General features: G+C 48.9%; 1 protein-coding gene across 1 annotated transcript in view; it reads right to left on the bottom strand.

The window, feature by feature from the left end:
- The window catches only part of ZNHIT6 (zinc finger HIT-type containing 6), a 166,352-nt gene that overhangs the window by 128,841 nt on the left and 21,942 nt on the right, over positions 1–15,569 (bottom strand). The window contains exons 2-4 of the mRNA XM_030207787.1: positions 7,896–7,961; positions 7,690–7,796; positions 4,253–4,338 (exon numbers count right to left, since the gene is read on the bottom strand). Coding sequence (XP_030063647.1) covers positions 4,253–4,338; positions 7,690–7,796; positions 7,896–7,961 — 259 coding nt within the window. The remainder of the gene's footprint in view (positions 1–4,252; positions 4,339–7,689; positions 7,797–7,895; positions 7,962–15,569) is intronic.

Here is a 15,569-nt window from a genome sequence, read left to right on the forward strand (position 1 = left end):
GAATCAGCTGCTTCCTCCCCGTCCACCACAGATATCACTCAGTAAGAGGAGGAGAAGGAGGACGACGAAGAGGAAGTGAACCACTACACATTGGGTCACTTCCTCTGCTGGCTTAGACCTGTATATGTGAACTGTGCAATGGGAAAATTAGGTTCTTACCATGATAATTTTCTTTCCTTTAGTCATAGCAGATGAAGCCATTACATATGGGGTTGTGTCCATCAACCAGCAGGGGAAGATAGAGAGCACTCAACTTTTCACAGTGCCTCATGGCCAGCTAGCTCCACTGCCTCTTCAGTATTTGAAGCTTCCAAAGCAGTATGGCAAACCGCAATGGGAATAATATGAACTTTCCTCACAGCGAACGATGGCCCCTTAACAAGGGCATGAACTCAAAAAAGGAGAGAATGAACTCATCCTCCTGGAGGTAATAAACTCGTCCTCCACTTTGTATAAACGGAGGGAATACTTGCATCCTCCTGGAGGGAATAAACTCATCCTCCCAAAACATGAACTGGAGGGAATGAACTCATCCTCCTATAACTGTAACAAGAATCCTGAAGACTGTTTTCCGACTCCCCAAGGAAGGAATATAACTTCAGGAAACAAGAACAGCACCTAAAATCAGAATCACTGTAATACAGACAATCATACAGGGAGGGCTCATTGCTTCATCTGCTATGACTACAGGAAAGAAAATTATCATGGTAAGAACCTAATTTTCTCTTCTTTGTCATCAAGCAGATGAAGCCATTACGTATGGGATGTAACAAAGCAATCCCTAAATAGGGTGGGAACAAGCCACACAACGCGCTAGCACCTGTGCTCCAAAACGCGCATCCCTCCTGGCAGCCAAATCCAGCCTATAATGTCGGGCGAAAGAGAGCTTAGAAGCCCATGTTGCAGCACTGCAAATCTCATGAAGAGAGAGTGCTCCAGTTTCCGCCCAGGAAGAGGAAATCGCTCTTGTGGAATGTGCCTTAAAGGCTTCAGGCGGAGCCCAGCCAGACAGCAGAAATGCTGAAAAGATAGATTCTTTAAGCCAACGGGCAATAGTGGTTTTAGACGCTGAAGACCCTCTGCGAGGACCTGCAAACAGCACAAAAATATGATCAGGTCCTGAAAGAATTTGTAATTCGCAGATACTGCAACAGAGTCCTGCGCACATCCAAAAGGTGCAACTGCCCAAATGAATCTGGAAACTCCTCCTCAACAAAGGAGGGAAGAAAAGCAGGCTGGTTTAGGTGAAACGCTGAAACCACCTTAGGCATGAAGGAAGGCATGGTCCGAACCGTGACCCCTAACTCTGAGAATTGCAGAAAAGGGTCTCTACAGGACAGCGCCTGGAGCTCTGACACCCGTCTCGCCGAAGTAATGGCCACTAAAAAGACGGCCTTCAGTGTCAAATCTTTCTCTGAAGCACGCCGAAGCGGTTCAAAGGGAGCCCCCTGAAGGGCCTTCAATACTAACCCCAGGTTCCAAGCTGGACAAGGTGCCCGCACGGGAGGACGGAGCCGAAGCACCCCTCTACGAAACCGTGCCACATCTGGATGAGCAGCTAAGGACACGCCTTCAACCTTGCCATGCAGGGAGTCCAATGCTGCCACTTGCACCTGCAGGGAATTATAGGCCAAGCCTTTGTGTACACCATCCTGCAACAAGTCCAGAATCGGCGAGACAGGAGCCCGCAACGGAGAAAGCGCTCTTGAAACACACCAGCTTCAAACTGGCGCCAAATCCTGGCATAAGCCACGGAAGTGGAGCGCTTACGGGCCTGCAGGAGAGTGGAAATTACCTTATTTGAGTAGCCTTCGTCTCTCAATTGCGCCTTCTCAATCGCCATGCCATAAGACCAAAGCGGCAGGCCTCCTCCATGGCCATCGGACCCTGTGACAACAGGTGCGGAGCCAGAGGTAACGGAAAGGGAGCCTCCAACAGCATCTGTCGGAGGTCCGCATACCAAGGCCTCCTGGGCCATGAGCACCACTTCTCCTGGATGCAGCCAAATCCGCAGGAGCACTCGCCCTATCAAGGGCCACGGAGGGAAGACATACAGCAAGCCCAGGGGCCAGGGTTGAGCCAAGGCATCCAACCCGGCCGCGCGAGGATCCCTCCGTCTGCTGAAGAAGCACGGGACTTTGGCATTGGAACTGGTCGCCATAAGATCCATCACTGGCTTGCCCTATTTGGCACATATCTGCAGGAATACATCGTCTGCTAGTTCCCACTCCGCTGGATCGATCTGATGCCTGCTTAGATAGTCGGCTTGCACGTTGCTCTGACCTGCAATGTGAGCTGCTGACAGGGACTGTAGATGCAGCTCGGCCCAGTGGCAAATTTGTTCGGCCTGCGCAGCTAGAGCTCTGCACTGAGTGCCGCCTTGTCGATTTATGTAGGCCACTGCTGTCGTGTTGTCCGACATCACTCGGACAGCCAATCCTTCCAGGGTCACTTGAAAGGCCAGAAGAGCCAGAAACACTGCTTTTAAACTCCAGGCGGTTGATAGACCACTCCGACTCGTCGGGCGTCCACAGACCCTGGGCATGCTTCCCCTGGCAATGTGCGCCCCAGCCCTTCAGGCTGGCATCTGTCACTACTAGGCACCAATCAGGGAGCGCCAGCGGCATTCCCCGCCGCAACATGCTGTCCGAGAGCCACCACTCCATACTGAGGCGGGCCGCAGGGAGCCAAGAAAGTCTGCACTGATAATCCTGAGATACTGGAGACCATTGTTGAAGTAGAGAATACTGTAGAGGTCTCAGGTGCGCTCTCACCCATGGCACCACTTCCAAGGTGGCCGTCATCGATCCCAACAGCTGGACAATGTCCCAAGCTCGCGGGCGGGGCATCCTCAGGAGAAGACGGACCTGATTCTGAAGCTTGCACCGCCTTTGCTCGGGAAGAAACACATAGTCCGAGGCTGTGTCGAACCTGGCCCCCAAATATTCTAGAGATTGCGAGGGGGTCAGGTAACTTTTGACCATATTGACGACTCAGCCCAGAGATTAAAGGACTGAAACCACTCTGGCTGTAGTTAGATGACTCTCTTTTTCTGAGTCTGCTCTGATGAGCCAGTCGTCTAGGTATGGGTGAACCCGGATACCCTCTCGCCTGAGAAAGGCAGCTACTACCACCATTACCTTGGAGAAGGTTCGGGGAGCTGTGGCGAGGCCAAAAGGCAAGGCCCGAAACTGGAAATGTTTTCCCAACACCGCAAACCGCAGAAACTTCTGGTGCGGGGGCCAAATTGGTATGTGCAAGCAAGCTTCTTTCAGGTCCAGAGATGTGAGAAACTCTCCTGGCTGTACCGCCACAATGACGGAGCGCAGGGTTTCCATGTGAAAATGCAACACTCTTAAGGACTTTAGCTCTTTTAAGTCCAGGATCGGGTGAAAAGACCCGCCTTTTCGTGGCACCACAAATGCTGTGAGGAAAGCAGAGGCAAAAGAGGTAAATAAAAACACTCCGGAGGCTCAGATAAGTGGGAAAGGCAGGGAAAGGCGAACCAATGTGCCTGCATCCACTGAGTGGGAAAGGACAGGGAAAAGCAAGCTAATATGTCCACATCCACGGGGGCATGAGTAAGGCAGGGAAAGGGCTGACCTATGTGCCTTCAAAGTGAAGCTGCTATAGCCTTTAACACCCCGGCTAACATCTGGCAAGCCAGGAGCCACCCCCAGGCAGATTTTTGATGGAGCTCGAAGAAGCTGCAGCCACCCTGCTTGGGGAGATAGAGAATGCTGAAGCGGCAGTGGAGCTAGCTGGCCATGAGGCACTGTGAAAAGTTGAGTGCTCTCTATCTCCCCCTGCTGGTTGATGGACACAACCCCATACGTAAAGGCTTCATCTCCTTGATGACAAGGAAGGTTCATTTCTTTCTCCTCCTGCTGCGCTATTCTCTGCAGAGGAGGACGACGAGAGGGCGCCAGCAGCTTTGCAGAATTCTGCACTACACAGTTGCAAAAAATTCCCCCAAGAGTAACTACTGCATTTCCTAAGAAAAATAAGACTAGAAGCCCCTATATGCAGTTGGGTAAAAATCAGGAAAGGACCACCCTACCCTAAAATATTGAATCAGCTGACAATGAATGATTCTTGAGAGAGAGGAGCGGGCTTCAAGGCCAGTATGGCTGGTCTATTCAGACCTTAAAAGGATGGTACCTCTCAGATGAGCATCAAAATATCCTTATACTACCCTTAAGATTTTCCGCATTTCTTGTTTCTGATTTTTTTTCTGCATTTATCTACTTACAAATTTATAACTCGTTGGCTTGTGCAGCAAAACATCCCTTGCAGCGCAATCATAAGTTCTTGCCACATCTTCTAGAAAACGATAATCTTGAGTTTTGAAGAGAAGAAAATAACACAATTAGAGGAAATGTGAAATAGTAAAGAGGCCTACATCATGTAAAAACTGTGAGTAGTTCTTACCCAGCCATCCTAAGAGGGTCAAACTTCCACACCAGGATAAGACACAGAGGATCAGGATAAAAGTAAACATGATACACTCACTGGGAAATACGTAAGCAGTATTTTCTCCCAGTCATTGAGGACCACAAATAGGTCAGGTTTTCAGGATAACCCTAATGAATATGCATGAAGAAAGCTCCACTCTTACTATAGAGAAGGGGACGGGACACCGCAGTAACTGCGGGGATGGGGACAAACCTTGTCCCCGTGTCATTTTCTACTTTGAAGCCAGTTAATGAACTGTTATTTATTTTTCAATGATCCTACAAAGATATTTAGATTTTTTGGAAAAACAAGCCAAACATACTGGCCACAACTAGCAAAATAAGCATGGGGGAATCCTGTACATCCTGCTACCAGCACATCTTCTATTCCAGGAATGACTGTAGAAGACAGGAGAGCTAGACTGAATCCTGAGATTGCTGATCACTTCTTGTTTATCAACAGATTTTTAAAAAACGTAACAGTGCTACAAAGATTTTCCCCTCTAGGGCTTATAGAACGGGTTGTATTTTATACCCCTGGACATTTTAACAGTGTGAATTAGGATTCCTTGGTGTAGTGGAAATCACCTATTGTTGGGGTTGGAAGAGTAGAGGGTGGTGGTGGGAAGGAGGGTTATTATAGCTACTCATTGTTATTATTGTATTCTATTTGTAATTTATACACAACAGTTGCACAGCATATTGTTACTTTTATACTTTAATAAAAATATTTAAATATAAAATCATTAAGTGTTCAAGGTTTATGCAGATGAGGACAGAGCCGAAGGGAACGAGGAGGGGATGGAGACAGGAGCTGTGGGGGTGGGGAGGGGGACAAACTTTGTCCCTGTGCCATTCTCTATCTTACTACCTCCACTGTATGCAAACTTCTCATACAGACATTCATTAGGGATACCAGCACCCACCTGGGGTTAACCCTGCAGCTATCTGGAGGATCTGTCCCCAGCACTGCTCAGGTCCACCTGCACTTGGGAACGTGCTCTATACTATCACCCTCCTCCCAACAACCGGGTCCTGGTTGACTCTGGGCTAGTCTCCCACTCTCAGGTTATTTCCCGGTGATTTCTAAGACATTGGGGCCACACTCCAGGAGTCCCACAGTTCCTAGAAAGCACCCACAGACCCCAAAACAGGATTCTTAGTCCAGGACAGCAGTCAATAAACTAATAATGTTTACTGTCAAGAACTTGAACAGAGAACAGAAAAAGGGGAAATCAGCAAACAGTAACAGGTAACTGAATATGGATCAATTATAAAATTAATCTAAACATTTGTTTACTACCTGGGTAGTACAGAACTGTACCTGCTCACGGATTACAAAATATAACTGCTCACAGGGCCTCAGTAAAGAGATCTTTCTCTCTCTGCACCCTGGCTGAGACTGGGGAAACTCCAGTACCATCAGGCTATATTTGAAATTCAGGGCCAATCAGAGCCCAGGGCATCAGTTTTGAAAGTAGCTGCCCAATGGTACTGCAGATTGCCTTTCTATAAGCTTAAACTGGAAAACAGAGTGTCTTTTTTTCTGGAAGAGCTTTAAAATTCAAAACAAGCACCATCTGCTGGCCAATTAGGAGAAATACATTTCATGAAATTATTAATACAGTTTTCAGGCTTAGAAACCCACTGTTTCATCACAATACGCCTAACGAATGCTGGCGGACCTTGAAGATGGGAAGTGAAGACCAAGGCACTACGGAGCAGATTTTGAATAGTATGCCAGCAACACTTAGGAAGTTTCAGCTACAACCTAGACAGCCAAATTTAAATTCATGATCCCTATGTACAGAGACCGCTTCTTAACTTACAGGCATAGATACTGACGTGCACTACATCATTAACACACATATTAGTAAACAGGTCTAACAGAGAAGATGCACACTCCGTCACTTAAGAGGCTTAAGCCTGGGAACCTCAGCCAGAAGGGCATAGATCAGCCAGAGAAAATAAAAGCCCAGGGCTGGAGAAAGAGAGGCCCAGAGCAGAAAGCAGCAGAGTACACCCACAATATATATATTTGAAGGGCCAGAGGGGGAAGTAATCAGGTAGGCAATGTTTTTTTACCTTACAAACCCTGCACACACTGCAACTCTTTTGTGGTCTGGTAGGAACCAGATCCTTTTGTTTGTTTGCTATTGAACTCTAAGCTGCTTTATATATACTCCTGTGCTAACAGCCTGTGAAGGGAGCAGATTTCTGTATATTTTTCCTTTTGAATCACACAATTGTTTGGTTCATTTTTAAACCATGGTCTGGCTATGTTTGTAAAGGCTCCTCAACCCTAGCTGGTCAACTGCTCTCAGAACATAATACAGAAAACAGGAGATACCCAATGAAATTATCCGGCATAGAGTTTAATAGAAACAAAGAAAGCATTTCTATACATAACACTGATAACTTATGGGACTCGATGTCAAAGGACACTGGGCATTTTGCAGGCTATAATTTTTTTTTTAAGCTAAAAGTAAAGCTAAGTAGTACATCAACTAATAAAACCATTTATTCCTTTTTCAGATGTATTAGATCAAAAGTAAAGATATAAACAGGCTCTAGAGCCCAAGTTTCTAATATCTCATTGTGTAGGGATAAAAATGCATTTAGAAAATTAAAGATGCCAGTCCAAAAAGTGGGAGAAAAAAAGTTATGAAACCTAAATCTTATCTTTTCTTCACTCAAATTTAGCTTTTCTGCTTCTAGTTTTCCTTTTAGGTCTGCTCTGTATTTTACATGATTTTTAACTTATTTTACCCTTTTCTGCTTGCTTTCTTTTTTTGGCGCAAGATATTTTTTTTTGTCTCCCCCTGCCTTATTCCTCAGTTCCTCTTGTTTGTCTTATCCTATCCCATTTCTTTTGGCACCGCCACCTAACTCCACACTTTACTGATCACAGCAGCATTTCCTGCTCTCAGTGATTGGCTGCAGCTGAAAGACCATTGATAAGCTGCAGAATTCAAAGAATAGTTACCACGGCAGCCAGGACTTTTTCCAACTGTCATTTTCAGTCCACTAAAAAGGCACCAAATCTATAAAGACTTCATAGGATGTTGCAGAGAAAAATGTAGGGAAACTAAGATAATTTAAGACATCAAGGATGCCACCATGGATTCAGGGCATTACTATACTACGACAGGGCACAAGCCATTTCACAAATGCCCAGTCTCTCATACACCTGATACCACCTTTGATTTTATTTTGAATGGCAGTATCTACTTACCACTAAGTAGAGTCATTTCATCAAACTTGCTTAAGGAAACAAATGCTGCTTTGTCTCGGACCCCACTGCATTGGATGGCAGCTTTGTGCTTCTTCACACAGGGTAAGCTTAAAAGATAAAGAAAAAATGATGTGCATTTGTGGTTTAAATTTATGAGTACCAGCGCTTACAGAAAGTGCATCTGACAAACTATAAACAGACTATACCTGCACGAATATTTCATGCAGCGTGGGCACCTGTACCTTGCTTCTTCTGAGCCACATGTTTCACAGCTGCAAGATAAAAACAAAAGGTCACTCAGTTCTATGAATAACATGGCTGTAAGCTGAAATAAAACTTGGGGCCTCTTATCAAGCCAAAGTAGCGGTTCCCGTGCGGCAATGCCAACAGAGCCCATTCAAAGCAAATGGGCTTTGTCGGCATTACCACATCGGGAGCTACTAACATGGCTTGATAAAAGAGGCCCTTAATGAATAACCCCAGTTTCTTTCTCACACCCTCCAATAAGCAGCAAGTGTCACTGTCACAGGGTCTGTCTCTCCTCCCCCACATTAAGATTCTTTCAATGATTAGTACATAGCAAACACTTAAACCTCCTCCTTTTTAAAAAGGGGAAGAAAATGTGAGATCCAGGAAAATCCAGTGGGGTAATTTTCAATATATTTTCCTAATGTTTCTGCACTGTAAGGAGCACAAGGTGTAGAACACAAAATGCTAACAGGAAAAGAGAGAGAACAAGCCACCCAAAATCTGAGATAACATCATTCTCGATACCCTGTCCTCACTTGGATTCCAGGGCTCTGTCCTTTCCTGGTTCTCTTCCTACCTCTCCCTCCGCACCTTTAGTGTTCACTCTGGTGGCTCTTCTACTTCTATCCCTCTGCCTGTCGGCGTGGCGTACCTCAGGGTTCTGTTCTTGGTCCCCTCCTCTTTTCTATCTACACTTCTTCCCTTGGTTCATTAATCTCATCCCATGGCTTTTCCTACCATCTCTATGCTGATGACTCCCAAATCTACCTTTCTACCCCTGATATCTCACCTTGCATCCAAACCAAAGTTTCAGCGTGCTTGTCTGACATTGCTGTCTGGATGTCTCAACGCCACCTGAAATTAAATATGACCAAAACCGAGCTTCTCATTTCCCCCCCAAACCCACCTCCCCACTCCCCCCGTTTTCTATTTCTGTTGATGGCTCTCTCATTCTCCCTGTCTCCTCAGCTCGAAACCTTGGGGTCATCTTTGACTCTTCTCTCTCCTTCTCTGCTCATATCCAGCAGATTGCCAAGACCTGTCATTTCTTTCTTTACAACATCCGTAAAATCCGCCCCTTTCTTCCTGAGCACTCTACCAAAACCCTCATCACCTCTCGTTTAGTCTACTGCAATCTGCTTCTTGCTGGCCTCCCACTTAGTCACCTCTCTCCTCTCCAGTCGGTTCAAAACTCTGCTGCCCGTCTCATCTTCCGCCAGGGTCGCTTTACTCATACTACCCCTCTCCTCAAGACCCTTCACTGGCTCCCTATCCGTTTTCGCATCCTGTTCAAACTTCTTCTACTAACCTATAAATGTACTCACTCTGCTGCTCCCCAGTATCTCTCCACACTCGTCCTTCCCTACACCCCTTCCCGTGCACTCCGCTCCAAGGATAAATCCTTCTTATCTGTTCCCTTCTCCACTACTGCCAACTCCAGATTTCGCGCCTTCTATCTCGCTGCACCCTACTTCTGGAATAAACTTCCTGAGCCCCTACGTCTTGCCCCATCCTTGGCCACCTTTAAATCTAGACTGAAAGCCCACCTCTTTAACATTGCTTTTGACTCGTAACCACTCGCCTCCACCTACCCTCCTCTCTTCCTTCCCGTTCACATTAATTGATTTGATTTGCTTACTTTATTTATTTTTTGTCTATTAGATTGTAAGCTCTTTGAGCAGGGACTGTCTTTCTTCTATGTTTGTGCAGCGCTGCGTACACCTTGTAGCGCTATAGAAATGCTAAATAGTAGTAGTAGTAGTATTATACACACTAGAAGTGAAATTGTCCCAGTTCTTGTAAAGAAGACTCTGATAACAAGGTAACCAACACAACAGATGAATTAAAAAAAAAAAAGAATTGACCCAGTGCCTGCAGTTGTTTCAGTCCATATTGCCAAGGTCAGATCCCTGTTGTAAGCTGTAAAAGTCTGACTACCTGTACATTATCACTTCCTAGCAAGACTTCTCCACCATTTCAAACAGATAAGCATGCAAGTTTCCAGACCCAATCCAACACATACCATCCCATCCCCTCTTTTTTTTTATTTTTTATTATTTATACATTTAAATCATAGTTCAAGAATATATACTTGATCCGGAAAAATCAAATTAGTTAATATATCATATGTAATATTATTTCTTAACATTCAAGTCCACTTTATATTTGCAATCCAAGCTCACTAAATTAGGAGGAATTTAAAGAAAAATAGTTTCTAATGAAAATATCACCTAGGAAGAACAGAGAATTAAACAATTAAACTCCAACTTTCTTAGAGGCAACGAAAGCTGTTAAATGGGATGGTTCCATAAACACATATTTAACCATATTGTATCGTACAATACATTTACAAGGAAATCTAAGTTAGAATGTGCCTCCTAGCTGCAAAACGGCAGGTTTCAATAACAAAAATTGCCTGCGCCTTCTCTGGGTATCTCTCGAAACGTCGAGAAACAAAAGTATTTTTAGGCCCAAAAATAATTTATCTTTATTCTGAAAAAAACATTCGAAAAAGCCATTGTTTGTCGGGTAGCAAAGCTACTGTGGCTACCAAAGTGGCCGCAGTAGTAATTCAGTTTCTGAAGTTTCCAGGAGGGCAGTCACATCCGGGGGATTTTGTTGCTGTTGTTGATTCGGTTCTCTTTGAAGTATATAATACACTTGAGTGAAAGGAGGTAGTGAATGATACATACCTGTAGCAGGTGTTCTCCGAGGACAGCAGGCTGATTGTTCTCACGACTGGGTGACGTCCGCGGCAGCCCCCACCAACCGGAAGAAGCTTTGCGGGCGGTCCGCACGCAGGGCACGCCCACCGCGCACGCGCGGCCGTCTTCCCGCCCGTGCGTGACCGTTCCCGCCAGTTGAATGACAAGCAAAAGATGAAAACGCAACTCCAAAGGGGAGGAGGGAGGGTAGGTGAGAACAATCAGCCTGCTGTCCTCGGAGAACACCTGCTACAGGTATGTATCATTCACTTTCTCAGAGGACAAGCAGGCTGCTTGTTCTCACGACTGGGGTATCCCTAGCTCTCAGGCTCACTGAAAACAAGAACCCAGGTCAATTGAACCTCGCAACGGCGAGGGTACAACAGAAAATTGACCTACGAAGAACAACTAACTGAGAGTGCAGCCTGACCAGAATAAATTCGGGTCCTGGAGGGTGGAGTTGGATTTACACCCCAAACAGATTCTGCAGCACCGACTGCCCGAACCGACTGTCGCGTCGGGTATCCTGCTGGAGGCAGTAATGTGATGTGAATGTGTGGACAGATGACCACGTCGCAGCCTTGCAGATCTCTTCAATAGTGGCTGACTTCAAGTGGGCCACTGACGCTGCCATGGCTCTAATACTATGAGCCGTGACATGACCCTCAAGAGCCAGCCCAGCCTGGGCGTAAGTGAAGGAAATGCAATCTGCTAGCCAATTGGAGATGGTGCGTTTCCCGACAGCGACCCCTAGCCTGTTAGGGTCGAAAGAAATAAACAATTGGGCGGACTGTCTGTGGGGCTGTGTCCGCTTCAAGTAGAAGGCCAATGCTCTCTTGCAGTCCAATGTGTGCAACTGACGTTCAGCAGGGCGGGTATGCGGCCTGGGGAAGAATGTTGGCAAGACAATTGACTGGTTAAGATGGAACTCCGACACCACCTTCGGCAGGAACTTTGGGTGGGTGCGGAGCACTACTCTGTTGTGATGAAATTTGGTATATGGAGCATGAGCTACCAGAGCCTGAAGCTCACTGACCCTACGAGCTGAAGTAACTGCCACCAAGAAAATGACCTTCCAGGTTAAGTACTTCAGATGGCAGGTATTCAGTGGCTCAAAAGGAGGTTTCATCAGCTGGGTGAGGACGACGTTGAGATCCCATGACACTGTGGGAGGCTTGATAGGGGGCTTTGACAAAAGCAAGCCTCTCATGAATCGAACGACTAAAGGCTCTCCAGAGATGGCTTTACCTTCCACACGATAATGGTAAGCACTAATCGCACTAAGGCGATTCCTTACTGAGTTGGTCTTGAGGCCAGACTCTGATAAGTGCAGAAGGTATTCAAGCAGGTTCTGTGCAGGGCAAGAACGAGGTTCTAGGGCCTTGCTCTCACACCAAACGACAAACCTCCTCCACTTGAAAAAGTAACTCTTTTTAGTGGAATCCTTCCTAGAGGCAAGCAAGACACGGGAGACACCCTCAGACAGACCCAACGCAGCAAAGTCTACGCCCTCAACATCCAGGCCGTGAGAGCCAGAGACTGAAGGTTGGGGTGCAGCAACGCTCCGTCGTTCTGCGAAATGAGAGTCGGAAAACACTCCAATCTCCACGGTTCTTCTGAGGACAACTCCAGAAGAAGAGGGAACCAGATCTGACGGGGCCAAAGGGCGCTATCAGAATCATGGTGCTGCGGTCTTGCTTGAGCTTCAGTAAGGTCTTCCCCACCAAAGGTATGGGAGGATAAGCATACAGGAGGCCGGTCCCCCAATGTAGGAGAAAGGCATCCGACGCTAGCCTGCAGTGTGTCTGAAGTCTGGAACAGAACAGAGGCAGCTTGTGGTTGGTCTGAGAGGCGAAAAGGTCCACCGAGGGGGTGCCCCACTCTCGGAAGATCTTGCGTACCACTCTGGAATGGAGCGACCACTCGTGCGGTTGCATGACTCTGCTCAGTCTGTCGGCCAGACTGTTGTTTACGCCTGCCAGGTATGTGGCTTGGAGGAGCATGCCGAACTGGCAAGCCGAACGCCACATCCCGACGGATTCCTGACACAGGGGGCGAGATCCGGTGCCCCCCTGCTTGTTGACGTAATACATTGCAACCTGATTGTCTGTCCGAATTTGGATAATTTGGCAGGACAGCCGATCTCTGAAAGCCCTCAGTGCGTTCCAGATTGCTCGGAGCTCCAGGAGGTTGATCTGCAGATCCTTTACCTGGAGGGACCACAGACCCTGGGTGTGGAGCCCATCGACATGAGCTCCCCACCCCAGGCGAGATGCATCCGTCGTCAGCACCTTCGTGGGCTGCGGAATTTGGAATGGAAGTCCCAGGGTCAAATTGGTCCGAATGGTCCACCAGAGCAGTGAAGTGCGGCAACTGGTGGAGAGGCGGATGACATCTTCTAGATTCCCGGTGGCTTGGAACCACTGGGAAGCTAGGGTCCATTGAGCAGATCTCATGTGAAGACGAGCCATGGGAGTCACATGAACTGTGGAGGCCATATGACCCAGAAGTCTCAACATCTGCCGAGCTGTGACCTGCTGAGACGCTCTGGTCTGCGAAGCCAGGGACAAGAGGTTGTTGGCCCTCGCTTCGGGAAGGAAGGCCTGAGCCGTCTGGGTATTCAGCAGAGCTCCTATGAATTCCAGAGACTGTGTTGGCTGGAGATGGGACTTTGGGTAATTTATCACAAACCCCAGCAGCTCCAGTAGTTGAATAGTGCACTGCATGGACCGGAGGGCTCCTGCCTCCGAGGTGTTCTTGACCAGCCAATCGTCAAGATATGGGAACACGTGCACTCCCAGCTTGCGTAGATACGCCGCCGCCACCACGAGGCACTTTGTAAACACTCGTGGGGCAGAGGCGAGCCCAAAGGGCAGCACACAATACTGAAAGTGCCGTGCGCCCAGGCGGAATCTGAGATACTGTCTGTGAGCTGGCAGTATCGGGATGTGAGTGTATGCGTCCTTTAAATCCAGGGAACATAGCCAATCGTTTTTCTGAATCATTGGCAGAAGGGTGCCCAAGGAAAGCATCCTGAACTTTTCTTTGACCAGGAATTTGTTCAGGCCTCTCAGGTCTAGGATGGGACGCATCCCCCCTGTTTTCTTTTCCACAAGGAAGTACCTGGAATAGAATCCCTGCCCTTCCTGCCCGGGTGGTACGGGCTCGACCGCATTGGCGCTGAGAAGGGCGGAGAGTTCCTCTGTAAGTACCTGCTTGTGATGGGAGCTGAAGGATTGAGCTCCCGGAGGACAATTTGGTGGCAGGGAGGCCAAATTCAGGGCGTATCCGCACCGCACTATTTGGAGAACCCACTGGTCGGAGGTTATGAGAGGCCACCTTTGGTGAAAAAATTTTAACCTCCTTCCGACCGGCAGATCGTCCGGTACGGACACTTTGAGGGCGGCTATGTTCCCGTGGATCCAGTCAAAAGCCCGTCCCCGGCTTTTGCTGTGGAGGCGCAGGGGGCTGCTTAGGCGCACGCTGTTGACGAGAACGAGCGCGCTGGGGCTGTCCCTGTGCCTGACGAGGCCTTCGGGCCGGCTGGGTGTACCTACGCTTTGCAAAAGAATAGGGTACAGCCTGCCGGGCCCGGGAAAAACGTCCACCTGCTGAGGTGGATGCTGAAGGCGCCCGGTGGGAGAGCTTGTCGAGGGCGGTTTCCCGCTGATGCAGTTGGTCCACCAGCTGCTCGACCTTCTCACCAAAAATATTATCCCCCCGGCAAGGGACGTCGGCCAGACTCTGCTGGGTGCGGTTGTCCAGGTCAGAGGCACGCAGCCATGAGAGCCTGCGCATCACTATACCTTGGGCCGCAGCACGAGATGCCACGTCACAGGTGTCATAGATACCCCTGGACAGGAACTTTCTGCACGCCTTCAGCTGCCTGACCACCTCCTGATAAGGCCTGGACTGCTCCGGCGGGAGCTTATCGACCAGGTCCGCCAGTTGCTTCACATTGTTCCGCATGTGGATGCTCGTATAGAGCTGGTATGACTGGATGCGGGTCACGAGCATGGAGGATTGGTAGGCCTTCCTCCCAAACGAATCCAGAGTGCGAGACTCCCGCCCCGGGGGTGCCGAGGCGGTATCCCTCGAACTCCGTGCCCTCTTGAGAGCAGAATCCACGACCGCCGAGTCATGGGGCAATTGGGGCCGCATTAACTCTGGGTCCGAGTGGATTCTGTACTGGGATTCCGCTTTCTTGGGGATGATGGGATTAGATAGCGGTCTCATCCAGTTCCGAAGCAGTGTCTCCTTAAGGACATTGTGCAACGGCACCGTGGAGGACTCTCTAGGTGGTGATGGATAGTCGAGGACCTCGAGCATCTCAGCCCTCGGCTCATCCACAGAGACCACGGGGAAGGGAATGCAAATAGACATATCCCTTACAAAGGAGGCAAAGGAGAGGCTCTCAGGAGGTGAGAGCTTCCTCTCTGGTGAAGGCGTGGGATCAGAGGGGAGGCCCGCAGACTCCTCTGAGGAGAAATATCTGGGGTCCTCCTCTTCCCCCCACGAGGCCTCTTCCTCGGTATCGGACATAAGCTCATGTAGCTGAGTCCTGAACCGGGCCCGGCTCGACGTCGAAGCACCGCGGTCTCGGTGTCGTCGAGCGGTGGACTCCCGCGCCGGCGGGGACGAAGCTCCCTCCATCGACGTCGACAGGGACTCCACCTGCGTGGCGGTCGAGACCGGCGCCGCAAGCGGCGACGGCGGCGACGGCCTCAGCACCGGGCTAGAGCTCGCCGGCGCCACAGTCATCGGCGCCGAGGGCGCAAGCACCCCCGGCGCCGGCACCGCCTGGCGCATCAGCCCTTCCAGGATCCCCGGAAGGATGGCTCGGAGGCACTCGTCCAGGCCCGCTGTCGGGAAAGACGTGGGGGCCGGTAGAGGCGTCGGTGCCGGAAGCTGCTCGGGTCCAGGAGA

The sequence above is a fragment of the Microcaecilia unicolor genome, chromosome 6 (genome assembly GCF_901765095.1).
Source record: "Microcaecilia unicolor chromosome 6, aMicUni1.1, whole genome shotgun sequence".
Taxonomy (NCBI): domain Eukaryota; kingdom Metazoa; phylum Chordata; class Amphibia; order Gymnophiona; family Siphonopidae; genus Microcaecilia; species Microcaecilia unicolor.